At 39.4% G+C, this 19,917-nt stretch overlaps 1 protein-coding gene across 1 annotated transcript in view; it reads left to right on the plus strand.

Annotated features, from left to right (window-relative positions):
• Window positions 1-19,917, plus strand: part of asic1b (acid-sensing (proton-gated) ion channel 1b) — a 146,212-nt gene that overhangs the window by 3,305 nt on the left and 122,990 nt on the right. The window contains exon 2 of the mRNA XM_068315147.1: window positions 8,601-8,796. Within this exon, the coding sequence (XP_068171248.1) occupies window positions 8,601-8,796 (196 nt within the window). The remainder of the gene's footprint in view (window positions 1-8,600; window positions 8,797-19,917) is intronic.

Here is a 19,917-nt window from a genome sequence, read left to right on the forward strand (position 1 = left end):
GATGGACAGGCTGACAGACGAGGTCAGACAGGAATCTCCATGGACTATGATGTTTGCAGATGACATTGTGATCTGCAGTGAGAGCAGGCAACAGGTGGAGGAGAAGCTAGAGAGGTGGAGGTTTGTCCTGGAAAGGAGAGGAATGAAGGTTAGCCGCAGTAAGACAGAGTACATGTGTGTGAATGAGAGGGACCCAAGTGGAAGAGTGAGGTTAGAGGGAGAAGAGATCAAGAAGGTGGAGGATTTTAAGTACTTAGGCTCAACAGTCCAGAGCAATGGAGAGTGTGGAAAAGAGGTGAAGAAGCGTGTACAGGCAGGATGGAATGGGTGGAGGAAAGTGTCAGGTGTGATGTGTGATAGAAGAGTTTCAGCTAAAATGAAAGGAAAGGTGTACAAAACTGTGGTGAGACCAGCGATGTTGTTTGGTCTAGAGACAGTGTCACTGAGGAAAAGACAGGAGACAGAGCTGGAGGTAGCAGAGATGAAGATGCTGAGGTTCTCTCTGGGAGTGACCAGGAAGGATAGGATCAGGAATGAGTACATCAGAGGAACAGCACATGTTAGAGGTTCTGGAGATAAAGTCAGAGAGGCCAGACTGAGATGGTTTGGACATGTCCAGAGGAGAGATAGTGAATATATTGGTAGAAGGATGCTGAGTTTTGAACTGCCAGGCAGGAGGCCTAGAGGAAGACCAAAGAGGAGGTTTATGGATGTAGTGAAGGAGGACATGAAGGTAGTTGGTGTGAGAGAAGAGGATGCAGAAGACAGGGTTAGATGGAGGCAATTGATTCGCTGTGGCGACCCCTGAAGGGAAAAGCCGAAAGTAAATGAAGAAGACTATGCTATCCAATGCAACACTTTACTATACTATACTATACTATACTATACTATACTATACTATACTATACTATACTATACTATACTATACTATACTATACTATACTATACTATACTATACTGTACTATACTATACTACACAATACTAATCTATGCTATGCTATACTATACTATATGATACGGTACTATACTATACTATACTATACTATACTATACTGTACTGTACTGTACTGTACTGTACTATACTATACTATATTATATTATACTATACTATACTATTAATACAGGTGATCATTTAATGATAGACTTCTGCAGTGGTCTTCTGTGTATTACTGATGACCAGATTACAATAATATTTAGCCACTAGTTCATTTCCATCATAAACATGCTTGTATTTTGCATAGTTGCAAAATTACTTCATGCCCCTAATTACTTCATTTATATTATTATGACAAATGCATCATATATTTTGGACTATAAAAGTTGTGTCAAAATTGTTTCAGCAAAATGCTTGTATCCTATGGAAGTGGAAATAGTGCAGCAATCTTTTAACCCTGGTCTCTGTTGCTGTCGCTGTCAGGCCCCTGGACAATACACGAACAACAAAGACAAGACATGCAAAACCTTTTAAGGCTCTCAGTGAATGTGATCTTGGAATGACCTTAACCTGAGGCAAATTCAAATAAAAGACGTATCAATGAAAGATGTAACCCAAAAAAGATTGTTATTTAATCTTGTATTGATATTTGACAACATACCAACTAAAACACAAGCACTCTGGGGGTTACTAACATTGTATGATACCATAATGTACAACCCTAACCTTAATCTGTTCTGATTTACTTGTAGAGCAAATTCAGAAAGATCGAATTTTATCACACATCATGACAATTCCTGGAGGGAACAGATAATGGGAGCTCTGTTTCTAAGTGGATAATAAAACGATAATGGAGAAAATGCCACTGGTGGAGTCCCTCACCTCATCATTTTACAGTTCAAGCAATATGAATATGACGGTGCTGCATAAATAGATGAGTAGATCTTTAAATGCCCCGCGGATAGTGTGAAAAGATGTGTCTTTGATTCTTATTATGTAGACAAAAACAATACAACAATAGGAACTATATATTTACCGCTGGTGCAGTCTAGAATTCAGATCTGCTACATAAGAGCACATTTTAATACCATCTCAAGCACATCAGTTAGTGTATTTTTATTGTATTGATCCATGCAGGTCTGCAGCCAAAGGCTTGACTTGGACAGTACCTCTACATGCTATTAAGACATAAATTCAATGCCTTGTTTACATACTGAATATCATTGCTCTTTGACATCTATATGCTCCCATATTACAGGTGATAACCTTACAGGAAAGAAATTGATTCCAGGCCCTTGAGGTTGCAGCTCTAGCGCTTATGGATCCTGACCTGTGCGTCTCCATCCCACGTGGATTTGCTTGACTCTTTGTCCCGGCTGTAAGGGCAGGCCATTAAGATTAACAAAGGCCACCACCTCATTTATTAAAACAGGTTCAGAAATGAGAATCACATTTAAAACATGTAAAAAAAAAAAAGGGGGACAGATTGATCAGGAAGGATGACAACAGAAAAATAAAAGCAGAACACTATCTTCAGGAGCAAACTTGAACCAGAGGTAATTAACTCCTATCTCTTAGGCTACATGATGAACAAGTCTTTATCCCTCTATAATTAGCAGTTTGCTAAGCATTGATTAACACTGTCTCATATTTCTCACTGTTTCTTTCCTGTTTCTTCCACCTTTGGAGAGTTATTGCTTTACTTTCTTTCCAATGTAAGGATTTGAAAAATACAAGGCAAGCTTCGCTAGCAGGCCTTACTTTCTGTCTCACAGACATATAAATAGCACTGAGCGATAAGGACCGTGGTGGATAAACAAAGAGAATTCGGAACATGAATCTAACTTGTAGATTAAACGTTCTCGGAGTATTCTGTGAACACTTCTTTTAAATTAAACATTGGGTTCAGAACAATCCAGTGACAAACTATCTCACTATCAAGCTGCACACTCTTGGCTTTGGTGGCAAAAAAACCCAAAACAAAACTGTGTGGCTGTGAGTTTTGTCCATCGCAGTTTGTGTCCATCACAGTCTCAGGAGGATACAGCGGACAATATCCCCCCATGGAGTGAAACCTGACTGTCTGACACAATGAAGTTTAGAGTTAAGGAGGGAGAAACTTCACCTCCACTCGCTCCTTGCTGGCACTTTCTTCTTGTTAATTTTTTTTTTTTTAATGCAGTGTGTTTTCCCAAGTTGTAGGGATATTTTTTTCACCAAAAAGTTAATATTATATTTGAAAAGTCATTATTACATAATTAGCTAAATAAATGTCACGTTGGAATAGGTGTAAGTCATGTGGTGTATGTTTTAATAAAGTGCTTCTGCTTAGTCTTAAGTGGAAAAACAGTTCCGTACAGTAATCAGGCTGTAGTCTGTATCCTCTGCTTGTAAATGTAAACATTAACTTTAGATAAAGTGTGTTAAATGGAAAAAATCCAACATTTGATAACCACATCATCTGTCTCAACCAGAGGTTCTAATTTAACATTTATTATACTTTATAAATCCCCCAGTGGGGAAATTCTTTTTACACTCTAGTATATATCACACACAAATAGGTGGGAGCACAGACACACACACACACACACACACACACACACACACACACACACACACACACACACACACACACACACACACACACACACACACACACACACACACATGCAACTGCAGACAGGGATCTTGTGATGGGGAGCCTCATTCCATCCTGGAAGCTGTTTGGTGCCTTGCTAAAGGACATCTTGGCAGTGCCTAGGAGGTGAACCGACACCTCTCCAGCTATCAGTCCGTACTTCATATTGTGGTCAGTGCTGGACTTTATGGTGATCGTATCTATTGTTGGCTCAGGATTGTCTGGATTGGACTAAAAAAATTGTCAAGTTGGGGACAGGAAAAAGAATCTGATTTTTGAAAATAGTCGTTACTTCATGCGTTGTGATTGTGGACCACAGTGATTATTATAACTGGGCAGACATATGTGGGCAAATAGGTGTCTGAAAAAGGTATTTTAAAGATCAAATGTGATCTGTTGTGGCATTTGCTTACTTGTTTTGTTGGACAATGAGATAAATTTGGCCCTTTGTTGCATTTCTATGGTCTTATCCAAAGTGGTGTAATAGCTGCTACAATGTGATCAAAATTCTGCTACCAGGAATCACGGCAATGATTTATTTCAAGGACACTGCATAAACACTGTGATGCTCCTCAGTATTTAAGTTCTATTATCGCTAATTGGATAATTCTCTGGGATTATATCATGATGTGTCAAATGATTGTGCGACACAGCCTGAGGCGCTAACACCAACTTGATTCAATGGGAGCGTGAACGGCTATGGAGAAACTGTTTTTACGACCCACAGATATCTGAGAAGTCACGTTTGGAAAGTGCTGGGGAAAGGGCTGGCACTTTCAGCGATACTTTGCAATTGATTGGACCAATCATATGCTTATCACGCACTAATCAGATAAATGAATGATATAATGAAGGAGGAGCACATGTCCGTGTAAACCAGTTGGTTAAACAAAACTTTTTTTTGCAGTGTGTGGTAAAAAGGAGTCACCCAGAAAACCTTTCACTGAAGACAATCTCTATAATTCAGGTATGATAGATTTCACTGCATTATATACAATAACCAAGTAAGGAGCTGCTTCTCTGGCGCCTGTCATATCTAAACCACGGCAGCCACCAGCGATTCCTGATCCAGACTGTAATATAGGAGCGAGTTCATAACTGTCAAGCCTGTCAGAATGGATTCTCATGTAGCATCATGACCTAAAATAATCTTGCTAAGGTAATTTCTGTCAAAGTTCACTCAGAGTCGGTGGTTGCTATTTATTTACCTCCTTCTCCCATGAGGCACAAAGGGGTGCAGATGCTTCTTCATTTGTTTTAGTCTCTGCAAGAAAATTAAAGTGCCTGTGGCCCATAATCCAATTCTGTCATCCCCGCCCCTACGTAGCGCATTTGCTGTGATTGCTTTAGGGAGCTGTGGCAGGACAATATTAAAAATCTTTCCATATTATTGTGATTGTGAACGCTTCAGCTAAAGTCTCCTGACTCGGGGATCTAAGCAGGGTGTCTTAAGTGCTCCCCCGGCTGCTTTGTGTTGCTTATAAGACAGAGTCAGAGGATGGAATTCAATTAAGTTCAGAATATACCACAACGTGCTGCATCATCTTATAACAGTAAGAGCGTGACAGTGTTTGGATGTAGTCTCAGTGTGGGTCAGAGAGCTCTACTTTTTATCAGTCAGTAATTGCTCTGTGTCTTTTGACCATTTCCAGGCCCCCAGCTGAGCTTTTTCTACTGTCACTGCTGTGCTGGTAATACCATTTAAATCTGTTGTGATAAACTCACTGCAGTTACTATTGCATTTTTTTATGTGTTTAGCAGATTAAGTTTGTTTAGCATCGTCAGTTTGTACAATGTATGATTTTCAAGATAGCCAGTCTTTCCCAGAAAATATCACATCCCGTGGTATTATGGCGAGTTTAGGTTTCAGGTGTAGGTCCAGTCAAGGGAATAAATTATTAAAATGTAATGCTCATACAGAAACAGAAGAGGTATGGAGGTTTTTCTTTATTTTTCTTTTTTTTTTGACAAATCCTACTATAATTATACATGATTATATTTATACAATCACATATATTTATACACACACGTATATATATATATATATATATATATATATATATATATATATATATATATATATATATATATATATATATATATATATATACAGTATATATATACACAAAATATACACAAAATATACACAAATTATATATATACAAATTATATATATACAAATTATATATATATATATATACACAGTATATATATATACACAAATTATATACACACACACACACACACACACACACACACACACACACACACACACACACACACCTGGGTCCTTGTCAGTGTGGATGCTGCTTCTGTGATGAGCTGGAGTTTTGTCCAGGGTGTGCCCTGCTTTTAACCCATTGTTTGCTCAAATAAATGCTAAATAAACTGTATACCTCCAGTGCTTTTCTGGTCCGACTTACCTTTCAAAGTGTTTTACAACAGACACCATCATTTACACATTCATACCACCTACTGGAGGTATGAATGGTGGTGGTGGCATTCATACCACCTACTCATTAAGACCAGTCACTGTTCACACAGTCAGTCATCAGAGTACCACAGACTTCCTGGTAGACGGATGACTCCTCTACAGCTCAGCCCCCCTCTACCCCATCCCTCCACAACCCTGAACAGGATAAGTGGTTACGTATGATGGATGGATGGATGGATGGATGGATGGACAGACCCCAAACTGGATTTGTGACTCGTGCCGAACACCACCTACTAACATTCATTTACATAGGATAATAATCAACTTGTGACACATTTAATTTTGAATGTGATTTTTCATTAGTCAAAATGTGTTCTTATAAGCTTATTCTGAAATACAGTATATGTGATGTATTTCATTTGTTTAAGCTCCTGGGAGCCAGACATGTTATGGTTAAGATGTTATGTTATGAAGATTTACCTTTGAAATGTGGAGGAAGTTGAAGACAAGTCTAAAACACATTCATTCATTCATTCATTCATTCATTCATTCATTCATTCATTCATTCATTCATTCATCTTCCTCTCTGCTTCTTTGCTTATTGATACATTGACATTATTTTCATCAGAGTGACATTAGACTTCATGAACATACACATAAGAGTTATTTCATAATATTCTCCATTTATTCAGCATACAAACGTTTGATTGGCTAGCCATCATGATGTCTGCAGAAGGAGCTAATAATATATTTGTTTGTGTTTTGCACGCCGTATCGTAGTTGCATTAATGAATAATGTTATAGTGTATTTTTGGCTGTTCTTGCATTGCTCAGGTCTAGTGTTTTGTGAGGCTTTCAATTAGCAGTGAGAACCTCTCTCCTGTCACTTTGCTCTATCTTTAACTCCACAACACGGAGCGAGATGCATCAGAGGAGCAGTGAGGAGAAACAGTCCTCATTTCAAACTACAGCACACGCTCTCGTGGTGATTATTTCATTTCTTTGTGCTTCCATCAGGTAAACAATCTGCAGCTGCAACAGAACATATTACAGCTCATGTAATTTGGTTGGGACGTGAGTTGAGAATACAGTGCCAGTTGAATATTAAGGCATATTTTTCATTTTTTATTCATGAACTAACTTTCATTATTCCCATCATCATGGGACAAAATCTTGTTCATGAGCACTGACAAAGCTTGACCTTGTGGAATAAAAAAAATCCATTCAGATTTACCACCAATTATGATTTGAAATTGTGCCCATATCCATGAGAAATAACTCCACTGTCAGAGTCCACAAAGTCATTCATAGATTTATTGTCAGAGGGGAAGGTTCTGTCGTCGTCTCTCTGTGCCTCTCATTCCTTTCTCTAGTTTCGCTTGCTTTTGGACAGACTTGTTCATGTTTGCAAATGTAAATCGAGCTGAAAATTTATTAGAATAACACAATATGTGAATGCTATTATGAGCTAGCCGCTGTTCCATCACATTACACCGATTTTCAGGACTTTGCAGAGCTCCTGTTTCATAGAAATAAGAAGGTCTACCTTTATTCTCAGTTAATTAAAAAGCCTTTATGCAGTCTTTCACTGTGATCCACTCTGATAGACTGAGTCCAAACAAATTATTCTCATAAGTGTCTGTCAGTAGTGCTTAATTTTAGCATTTTATAAATTGGATACTTGTGCCACTGATGGCTCATCGCTCAGCAGAGGTCATCGTCAATGGGTTCTCCTCCCCACGAGCGAGGCCACACGAGTTAATTGAGGTTAATTGTGCCGGTGAATGACTATGAGTTGGAGGATGATGGTGGTTGTCAGGCAGAGGCATGCCGAAAATATGCTCGGTAGTGTTAATACTAAACTGTCATTCTTTGTACTGAACTGTATTTTGTGTACGCTTGGAAGTTTCAGGATTGTCAGTGTGAATTACACATTTATTACAATCATTCTGCAGGTTAAAAACACTCCACAGATCATCTGTATTTGACAAAAGGATTATCACGCTTCTGAAAAAACAAAATTTCTTCATTTCTTTGATAATACTGAGCCATTTGGCACACGTGGTGGTTGGCCAGAGCTCATAGGTTCAGACTTCTGTTAGAGCTTGTTAACCGCAGGTCAGGTAGAGCTGGCACGTATCACACTGTTAGAAGGTGAATGCCGCTTTGTTATGTCTTCACATGTTAATTACTGTTGAACTAAAATTCTGGTTTGATGTGTGCCATGTGGTGGAAGTGAATGTCATGAAAAATGCGTTTCCGTTTGAAAATTATTGTCTTTGAATAAAACATAGGGAGAAGAATTACAGCCTATAAACCCCTTAATAGCCTTTTTGATGTCTTTTCTGTTTTCATTTATTTTTCATTTTCATTTATATATTGAGTTTGAAAGAAAAAGCTTTTTTTTTTTAATTGACAAAGCAAAAGTTATAAAGGTCATGCAATTTTTTAAAAGATATTTGTTACCCTAATGCCAATGAAACCATGGTGATGTTATCATGAAGTCACAACGGTATGATATTATTTCTGAGCAGGATGATTAATTTCAGAAGTGACGTTCATCACGTCCACCTAAATAAACCTTTCTTTTCTAGGTACGAGATTCGTGACCCGCACCTGGTGGAGGAAAACGTCCTGCAGCTCCTGAAAGAGAGGGCTGACTTTGACAACTACAAGCCCCGCCCCTTCAACATGCGAGAATTCTACGACCGAACGGGCCACGACATCAAGGACATGCTCCTGTCCTGCTTCTACCGGGGCATGGAGTGCAGCGCTGAAGACTTCAAAGTGGTGAGTCACAGGCGCTGATCTTTAAACGTCCTCTGCAGGGCCGGCTGAGGTCTGCAAAGATGAGACTCCGCTGAATTTATTTGCTATACAAGGTCAGGAATGATATACTTTAATATAATGTTATAGGATCTCTGAGCAATCATAGCCTGAGTTTGTGTTTGGGAAATAACATAAGCGACTCTAGACAATTATATCGACAGTTTATCTTGAGGTGAATTTGTGAAGCTCTATTCTATCTACACACCGTCTGATGAAACAAACATTCTGCATACTGTGACTGACTCACACTGTGTGTGTGTGTGTGTATCTTTATATCATATGATAAACAGACATGTCTGCTGCTTGCTGACCTGGGCGTGATAGTTTACAGTCCCGGAGTGGTTAAGCAATGCTTTCATTATACGTTGAAAGTTGAACTCCGGGTCACCACTATATCACAATATCACAATCTTATAAGTAAAAACCTGCAAAACTGCTGTTGCTGTGGGAAATTCATGGGAGTTTCTGTTCTCCTCATCCATCTGACACAGACATCCAGTTATTACCTGGAAACTCTCTGACCTTTATGACACAACTTGAATGGATCCAACAAATGCAGCAACTGTTAAATCTACTGCTGGTGTGTCTGATACTGATGGTGCAGCTATTATCATCAGTGGATGGACAGATGTTGTTACATTAATGTTAACCCCTCATTGGACTACATGACTGCAATTAACAGGAAAAAATAATAATACCAACTATTCTTAATTATTATCTGTGTAAATTTATAAAGCTTGACTTTGCACAGATATTTTTACACCTTTAATTGTCAATCATGTTGTTGATCATATATGTTGATGACATAAACTGGAAAATCTCTTTAGACGCAGACATTTTGACATAAAAAAAAAAGATTATGTCAACAAAAATTGACATAAAAATGACCCCTCACAAATGCATAAACATTTTTAGCCTCAACAAAGTGCACAGTCAACAACTTCACCAGTGGAACAAAGACGCCCACATAACTGATTACATTCCACCTCCAATTCAGATGACAAGCTTACTGCTTTTCCAGACCAGTGCGCCTGTTAAATAGAAGAAGGTAAGGGAAGGCTTTAAAACTCACGGTGTCACCCATATATTGTGTCCTTCAGTGGTCCGCAGAGGTACAGCACTTTCCCATACCCCCACCCTGCACCACCACCACCACCACAACACGGTGCAGCTCCTCTAATATGCTGATGTGTCCGCATTTACTGCAGTTAGATGAGGTTATGGCAGATGGTGCTTCACATCAGCTCTCCTGCATTGTACAGTAGTGGACCTGAATAGAACAGCTCAGCAGAGAGCATTAATGGTGTGGAAAGAATTCTAGTAGTGAGAAAAAAAAGAAGAAGAAAAAAAAACTCCCATCAGCTTCTGATTTCAAACATATGAGCACGGAAGCAGTAAAACTGTGATTAACACCGTAGGCAGCCTCTGCTTGTTTACCCCTGACATCGACGGCGTGCTGTTCTAGCAACTCCCTGTGCTGTATAAGATAGCCAGAAACAAATGTTCTCTGATCGCATCACAGCGTCCAGTCTCACGGCATCATTTTATCAGCAACCCAATGATGGAGCACAAAACAGTTAGATATGAGCAATAGTAAAACTTTGTGCATGGCTTTCTCAGATGGGATGATGAGGCTGGAGATTCTAAAGCGATGCGATTGATGATGAAAGCGCGGTATAGCTAAAACTACACCGTAATAGATCTTATTGTTTTCTGCTTTATATTCTGTCTGCTGCACCATTACTCAATCGTGAGAACAGTGTGTCCTTGTCAGATCAATGTCGTCATCAAGTAATGGTCCCAATTCCCAGTGGGACTCGGGGCCATAGAACCAATTTTTGGCAATTACTGCAGAAAATGAGTACTGTACCTTTAGTCGCTGCCTCTTCTTTCCTTTTGGAACAACGTTTGCTCATTTCATTCAGAAGACTGGGCTTATGCCTTTTAGCTCACCTGGAGTTAAGGACAGCAGGGTAGATTAATTCCTTCATTTAATATTGTTAATATTAATGGGTGACCTACAGCTTCTGAACCACAGCTGTCATAGATAATGAGAAAAGCTAAGTGAAATGCATTTTTTGTAACATATTAATTAAAGTTGCATTATGTAAACATACAAATCTTAAATGTAGCCAGTTTACGATAATTATTGGGTACATTCTATATTGTAGTGCATCTGTAAGAAGGCCTTAGCACATTATATAGTGGTTAGTGGTATTTTGAAAACTTCTAGACAGCTATGTGTGTCTGACTGACAGGTGAGAATGAGAAAGAGAAAAAGGAAGAGATTTACTCAGAGGAAGGAGTCCAGGAAAAGACAGAGTCCTTGGAATGAAGCTGAACATAGTGGTCAAGTGCTGCAGAGAGGCACAAAGACGCGTACCAGCAGCTGCCACTGCAGCAGCAGCAATAGAAGTACTATCAGTAGACGCACAGGTTTGTGCTCATTTAACCTCTCACAGACTGCAGTTCCATTATATCTCCCTCCTCCAGCTGCTCAACTGTTTTACCAAAAACAGGAAAGAATGGCAGCTCATCTGCTCTTTCCTTTCCTTTTTAAAACTATGTTGAAAAAGCAAAATATATTCTATCCAAATGCATCAAAGAGAATAAAAATGTATAAGTCATAGTCACTAAGATCTTTGTAGAATTGATTCTCTTCTAATCTTTTCCCGGTTCACTGATTGCCTGAGGTCTATCTGTACAGGGCATTCTCTACAATGCTGCTCCAGTAGTTCCTGTGATATTATGTTGTCTTCATTTGAGGTCTATATTTTCATATAGTGACTTTTTAAATGTCAAATTGTACACACACGTACACACACACACAAATACGTATGCACACGTGCACACACGCATGGATGCCTGCACATACACCATCACCACCACAACTACCCTAACCTCTATTTCTTTCTGTGACCCTGACCCTTATGTAATTGCCATGATCACGTTACTGAACTATTGACTCTGCCTCAGTTGTCCGTTCACCTCAGAATTCACCTTTGGTGGGACAGAGACGTGTCGCTAAGTAGCTGTAATCAGGAAAAGAGAAAAATACCTGCCATAGGTCACCTTTCACAAACGTCTTTTTGACTTCATATAAAGAATAATTTCGGACTATGTTTGTCTTTTTACATATAGGTCTGTTGTTAATATTTGAGGTAAAACACATCATACAAATATTAAGTAAGGAGGATGATTTTGTTTTGTTTGTCACAAAATTGACTCTTTAGTGTTTTCCAGACTATAGTTTAACTGCTGAGACATTATATATGTTGTAGTTTTGTGTCGCCTTTCAGTGAAGTCCAGCTTCAGGCATTTGATTGCCTTGTTTAGATCCTGATCTATTCTAATTTAAATATGCAGTGGTACCTCTACTTGTGAAATTAGTTGGTTCTGGAAGAAATTTCGTAACTACAAAATTTTGTAAGTACAGACGCATTTTCCATGCAAATGCCCTAATCCGTTCCAAGCCCCCCAAAATTCTCTTGCCCCACCATGAACAACAGAGTGAATTCCAGTCCTCCTTCTGAACTTCCCCAACCACCCACCCAATGCCTTAAAACTCCTTAAACTTCCTTTTGTTTTAATAACGTGGTGATTGTAGATGCATTACGGCCATATTCTTTGGTGAGATCAACTAAACGCGTCCCTTTTTCACGCTTTTCTATGATCTCTTGCTTTGTTTGTACGGACAAAAAAACTCTTTTCTCTGTCACTTTCTTGGGGTCCATAGTGAATACTCTAAAAGTTAATATATTTACGTAAAACTATCAGAACACCTCATGGGTCGAGGGCCGAATGACGAGGACGCTGCATAGACACCTATCTAGCTCCACACAGACGTCCCTCTTAGCCAATGGAATGCCAGGATGCTAGGTAATAGCCAATGGCAGAGCAGCTATAAGAATGTTGCGTTCAGGAACCTTTGGGAGCTGCGAGTATCAGCCCATACTGTATTTTTACCTTTCGTAACTCGAAATGTGTTTCGTAACTAACAATATTTTCCTGGTGAGGCCTTTCGTAAGTAGAAAATTTCGTATGTAGAGACATTCGTAAGTAGAGGTACCGCTGTATTTGTTTTTAAAAGACATGACTGAGAGTCTGTTGTGGTGGCTGCCATTTGTTCTATATTTGTGTTGTATCTATTTATCATAATTCAAATATACTGCTGCCTCTTCCCCCTCATCAACTGTTTTTGACAGAGCTCACCTTTGTTCCACCTTTTTTCTTACTCATTACTATTCAAGTCTCAATCATAGGCACAAAGTCGATGATTTTGTCGTTCTTCTTGGCCAGACAATTCCCACCACTGTGCCTCTTGAGGATGAATCAATCAATTTGCGATTACTGTAGAACTCAAAGACATGGATCAATTAAGTTGTTAGTGAGTAATGGATGCGCCTCTAATGAAAAAATGCCTTCTCTTTGAGAATAACGACGCGTAAGGTTCTGCGTCAGACAGGCTTGACTTTCACTTTCACGAGTGAAAATGAATTGTGAGTTAATAAGGATTTTTTGTTATTCATTTATATACAGTGTTTATTTAACCAACATCACTGTAGCATTAAAGATCAGATGAGCGCAGTAGCATCTTCAATAGCATTTCATGTAAGAGAGTTTTCAATGCAGTGACTCTTCAGGGATGTTAAGCCACAAGTGCATGTCCTCCAATCAACAGATTCAAACTTTTCCTCAAGTTCAGTTGACTTTATTCAACACAGAGATCTACCAAAACAATAGGTTAATAAGGTATGTCACTATGCCATTGTATGATATCTAATCAATGACATAGAGTCCAGACTGATTGTGATTTGAATGACAGGAGGGTAAGACAAATTAATTTCAGTATGGATGCGCATTATTTTCCTGATGCAACTTCCACTTCAGCCTCATATCTAAAATGAAATATTTGTAACTGGTAGGCTTGACCTCTCACTTTTATTCTCACATTATTGTTACACAGAATGCAGATTTATCTAATCAAATTGTACTTGTAAGTTAATTTTGAATGACAGAAAAACATATTTAAAAAACGCATATGTAGCATTTACATTGAGCATACATTGAATTTTTAAATTAATTTTTATATTATATTTTAGAGCCACTGGATATAATAATTTTTGAAAGGCTGCCTATTGTGATAATTATAATAACCCTAAAACTGTGCAACATAATGGAATTTTGTGATCACCATGACATGGTAAATTGCTTCTGCTGGGCAGCTAAACAACGACAAGCTGATTGCTGCACACCTCATTTTTGTTAGAAATTAATGGAGTGGTTTTATTCTTGAGCTGCTGTTGCATGAAACTATGTCCTTTTATTAACCCAGTATATTTTTAAATTTAATACAGTAACTATTTTTTTGCTTTTACTTTTTCTTGTCTGCTTGGTTACTACTGTTCACACAACAAGTTATGGTTTTGCATTGCTGTATTTTCATCTCCATGGACACAAAGGGCACGAGTGCTGGAGATAGAGACAGTTGTGTGTTGCTAGAATCACTGTCCTACAAGGTAGTTCTGTCTAAAATATTGACTGTATCTAATTAAAATGTTTTCAAAACCTATTTTAGGACCCTGTACCACTGTAATTTGAATTGGGGTTCTTCCTACCAGCCACTGCTTTGTTTCAAAATATACAAACCACAACCAAGTCCACTCACCCGTTGCCGCAGCTACTTCATCCTTGTAATTCACCCTCCATTTATACTGCTCCCTAACATGCACTACCAGCCAGATCGTTTTTTGTTTTTCATGCAAGAGTCCAACTTTGATTGATTGCCTTCCTAGTCCACATTCTGTTCCAAACCAGACTTCCATCCAATGACCAAGAGCTTCACATTTACCCAACTGGAAACTGGAGTGCTGCTTTTGGTCCAATTTCTTATCTGTTTCTGTACAATGTGGTCAGGAATGCATCCAGCAGACTCCACGTTTCTGCATAATTGATTTGAGTGGATTGAACAGACTCTACAAAACCAAAAGACCCTGCCTACCTCTGCCAAACAGATGCTTGCCTGGCTTTTGTGAACCAGGAGCAAGCCTTTGCTGCTTTGGCTACCTGGTAAGACAGCTTACAGAGACACTTGTGAATGCTACGGTAGGTGTCTCTCCACTGACTTCAGTGCCTGCCCCTGTGCCACCACAGCCGCTATCATAGCTCCATATGGGATCACCTGCATGCTACTCTGGAGGTCGAGAGGCCTGACCTTCTATCATGAACTGTTCCATCGTCTTCATTCATTTGCCTCCTTGGAGGCAAAGGTGGTGGTCACTGTAAACCACCTTTTAGTTTGAGAACAGTCCACGCCTGCTTGTTCTCCAAGCCCATGCCATAAAGCTTTGCAAGGTGTTCGGCGTGAACCTTCTGAGTGGACCACCGCATTCAGATGAGGCACAGGACAGTATTACTGTGGTAAACACACAGCCCTCACCTTCTCAAAGGTCCCTTTTATTGTTCAAGTTACGTTTGCTCCCGTCCTTCAAATACCCAAAGGCAGAGGCAGTTGGAGATGGAGGTGGACACTCTAGACCTGCAGTTCTCTCACTCGTAGGTCTCAAGTGTCTACAAAAAGCTCTTTGTAGCCTTAAAAGGGCTACAAAGAGTTTCTAGCAGTTAAGTTGGCCTTTGAGGAGTGGCATCATTTGTTGAAAGTCACCAAGCAGCCATTCTTTGGCCTGGATTGACCATAACAATCTGGAGTTTATTCAGTCAGCCAAAAGATTGAACTCCCATCAGGTTCCTGTTCCTCATCATTTCTTATTGTCCTGGCTCCTGCAATGTTAAGCCCGATGCCCTTTTATGGAGGTTCTCAAAGGTTGAGGAGACCAGCCCTGACACTTTCCTCACATCCTCCCGGCCACCCCCCTCCCCCCAAATAAATCCCATAGAAGTTAGATTAAAGTTACCCCAATCCACGCAAATCCATCCCAAGTTGGGTTTCTCTACAAGCTAAACTGTGGAGAGGAGAGGACCACCAGGAGAGTCTGGTGGTCGCTGCGGCCCCACCGTCCTCCTCTTCAGCTGATCATCGGGGCACCACATACTCCGTTAATTGGCTCCTGAAGTCATGTCATCAAGGGAGGGGTGTCTAGTATCTCGTTAACTGGGAGGGGTATGGCCCTGAGGAACGGTCATGAGTCCCTGTGCACCACATCCTGGGTTGTGTCCTAGACATCACTCTCCACCTGCCCATCTTTACCTGTTTGCCAAACCAGTGGACCAACAGAGACAGATTAGGAGAGGGTGGAGCTGGCAGCAAACTGTCCAGTCCAATGAGGGTCACAGTTGCACAAAAAGAGAAAAGTACAGATGAGGCAGTGTTTGATAGACACTAAGACAAACCAGTGAGACCAGTAGCGCATTACAGTAGATGAATGACAAGCAGTTTGTGGAGAGCACTCTGTGCTAAACTGTCCTGCGTGTATCCCGTGTGTAAATCTCTCGGTTCACTGCACAGCAGATCCATGGATTAGGTTCTCCAGACAGACTTGATGATTATTCACATGAATCTGACAGGTGGCACACTGCTTGCATTATTCCACTAATTGCCATCCAAATTCAATTTTACTATTATTGTTTTTTTTTTGTGTATTTTTGTAATTTTGTATATATCATAAGAAATGGCTGAGTGCATTCCATCTATTTTTCTTTACCCCTTTGATTCTAATGATTACCTCAGCTGATTGATGACTACGAGCAACCAAGTATGTGCAAGATTGCTTGGTGTTGCTTTTGTAATCACTGGACCGCTACTATTAATTATGACATCTGGAAGTGTGAGTGACAGGCAGGCAAAAAAAGGATTATCTGGGGATACATAGATAAAACCACTTGATACACCCCTCAGACCTCCTGGGAGGATGTGTTTTCATCTTACCAGCTGTTGTGTTGATCATTTTACTTTTCCTTGTCTCTTGAGACAATCCATGACTTCATTAATGTTTCACCCCTGTTAAAAAAAACCCCCAAACATTTGTGTGTTCTCGAGACAGATTAGTAAAAGTCATGTACTATGCAAGAAACATTTTTATAATAGATTTTTATATTTAAGAATGTAACACAATCATCTACTTCATTCTCAGTTTCCCTGATGTCATTTTTTTGTCAGCTCAAAATAATTCTTGAACTGTGGTTTTTTTTTACTTTATACAGCCTGAAGGAAGTAGAATTTTCTCCTTGGGCTTTTGTGTTAGTGTGATCACAGGATCATTGACATCATTCTGTCATTCATATCATCCAAGAGAGCAAGAATAAATGCAAATTTCCATATAATTATTGTCGCTGGGGCACGCGTGACCCTGGGAAATGTGCTTTTTTTTTTGCTCAAGAATAAAGTGTAATTGCACATCCACCACATAAGTTGGCAGTAGCGCTCTCATTGTCAGGTGTGTGCAGGGAGTATTAGTTCTGTGGTGTGGGGTTGCATTGACTTTAGAATCTTCCTATCCAAAAAACACAATAGTATTTCTTGACTTCAGTTTGAGCACAAGATAGACTGTAAGTATAAATAGGAAATAATCTGTCGACCTAATTAAACAGCCTCTGCCACCAAATATTGCATCCTTTGTTAAAACAGATGGGTGTGTCGGTCACTGCTTCCCCGTATCTTTGCTCTCCTCAAAATTGCCATGAACATTAATTTTACTTCTCAAGTCATTGTAAAATTTAATTTAGATGGGAAATTTGTTCTAAACTTTCCAGTCCAACAATTCTTGTTTTTGTATTGGTTAGAATAAACCTTTAATTATATACTGACTCAGTTTGTCTCACTGTGCATTAGGGATATATTCATCTTGGTAAAGTACACTTTTTTTGATCTACAATATGACGTAAATCTTTGGAATGCTAATCTTCTGACGCTATCTAAGTAATGCATTAATGTATGTAGTTGAATACAAATGCCTAACCCTATCCCAACAGTTTCACAGGGAGGGCTTCCCTCGCATTAGCATTCATTGCATAGCTTGCATAGCTATCATCTATGCTATCATATATACAGTATATATATATATATATATATATATATATATATATATATATATATAGATAGATAGAGAGAGAGAGAGAGAGAGAGAGAGAGAGAGAGAGAGAGAGAGAGAGAGAGAGAGAGAGAGAGAGAGAGAGAGAGAGAGAGAGAGAGCCAATCCCATATTAATATGATATAATCCCATACTAATAATATATAATATGGGATTAGCATTGCTTTTATTTTGGAAACATCTGTGACTTAACCATTCAAATGTGATATTAACATCTGATTTTGATTAGTACACACCACCCACAGTCAGCTACCTTAGCTACCCCAGTCAGTCAGTCAGTCTGTCAGTCAGTTTTTCAGATGATCAGTTTGTCAGTTAGTAAGTAAGTCAGACGATCAGTCAGTCAGTCAGTCAGTCAGTGAGACAATCATGTGTCAGAGGCTTTGGTTTCCTTTCTTGTCACTCAAGGCTCAAACAACCTCTGTGTGTCCTTGTTATCATCTGTTCTCAAACCGAAGCCGGGAGGCAACAACTCATCCATTGTTTATTATATTTGTTTTTAGTATTTTCATATATCAGAGATGCAACCTTGTGAAAACGGGGGATTGAGAATTCTGGCTCAGTCATCAGCTTGTGGCTAAGGGTAAAGTCGAGCTTCAAGACAAAACATGATTCAGAAATCCTTTCGTAATACGACAAAAGTGGATTTAACTTTTCAAAAACCATTCATTTAAATAACACAAATATTGTTGTTCATTTTTGACTACTTTTCAGTATATCTCCTCAAAAAGGAAATCATTCATTGTACTTTCTGTCAGCACATTTCTTTTGCTTGATCCTCAAATGCAAGTGTGAATAATGATGATGATGATAATAAAAGTAATCCTCTCGATTCCTGTTCATCTCAGTGATGTTGTTTTATCATAAATGCATCAGGCTTGAGCTTAGCCGTCCTTTTGCTATGAATGAAAACAATGGAATATGTGTCATAATTGGGACACTTGATCGTAAATATTTACCAGTTTCCATACATGTTTTGAGTGAACCTGCTGATGTAATGCGATGGTGTAATACTGTACATTGACACATCCACAAAAGGCTTCACAGATTGCAATGCATGACAGAGCAAAACCAATCCTTTAGGTTAAAGGAACTACCTGCAGAGATTACACACAGGGTTGTTGTCAGGCACAAATCTGAGATATATACAAAATATTTCTGCTGAGGGTTCCCAAGAGCACAGGCAGGACTCTAACAGGAGCTGGTTACCTGATGAAACTCAGCAACTGGGGGTAAAGGGCTTTGTTTAGAGACATGGGATGATGGAACAAATTTCCAGAAGGTCAACCATCACTGCAGTCAACCAGTCTTGGGTTTCCCCCGCCTCACGCCCTCAGTCAGCTGGGATAGGCTCCAGCACCCCGTGACCTGCCACAGCGGATGAAGAGGTAGAAAGCGATTGAAGGGCTGGATGGAATCCTCACCCAAAACACATGAAAGCCCACTTGAACTTTTACAAAGATCCTCAGACTGTGAGAAACAAGATTCTCTGGTCTGTTGAAGCAAAGTTTGAACTGTTTGGCCTCAATTAATGTTATAGCTCATTGGCATAGCTCATTGCCTCCCCAATACCATTCTGACAGTGAATGTGTTAAGCAGCAGAGACTTGGAGACTGGTCAGGATTGAAGGAAAGCAGGATGGTGCAAAGTGCAGAACGATCTTCAAAAAAAATTTTTTTCCATGGTGCTCCAGATCTCAGACTGAGCCAAAAGTTCAAGCACACAGGTCAAACAACAGAGTGGCTGAGGGACAACTGTGAATGTTCTGGACTAGCCATGACTTATTAACCCTATTAAACATGAGCTGTCCACCAATATTCTCTATCAACTCCAACGGGCTTGAAAGGATTCACAAAGATGAAGAAAATCCCCCAAATTCATGTGTGTAAATCTCACTGGGTCATACCCAAAAAGGCTCAAGGCTGTAATTGCTGCCAAATGCTGTAAGTGCTGAGAAAAGGGTCTGATCACCCATAGCTATGTGACATTTTAAGATTCTTAAATAATATTTTTACTTTCTAATTATAGGGTACTA

Source organism: Antennarius striatus, chromosome 5 (assembly GCF_040054535.1).
Source record: "Antennarius striatus isolate MH-2024 chromosome 5, ASM4005453v1, whole genome shotgun sequence".
Taxonomy (NCBI): Eukaryota; Metazoa; Chordata; class Actinopteri; order Lophiiformes; family Antennariidae; genus Antennarius; species Antennarius striatus.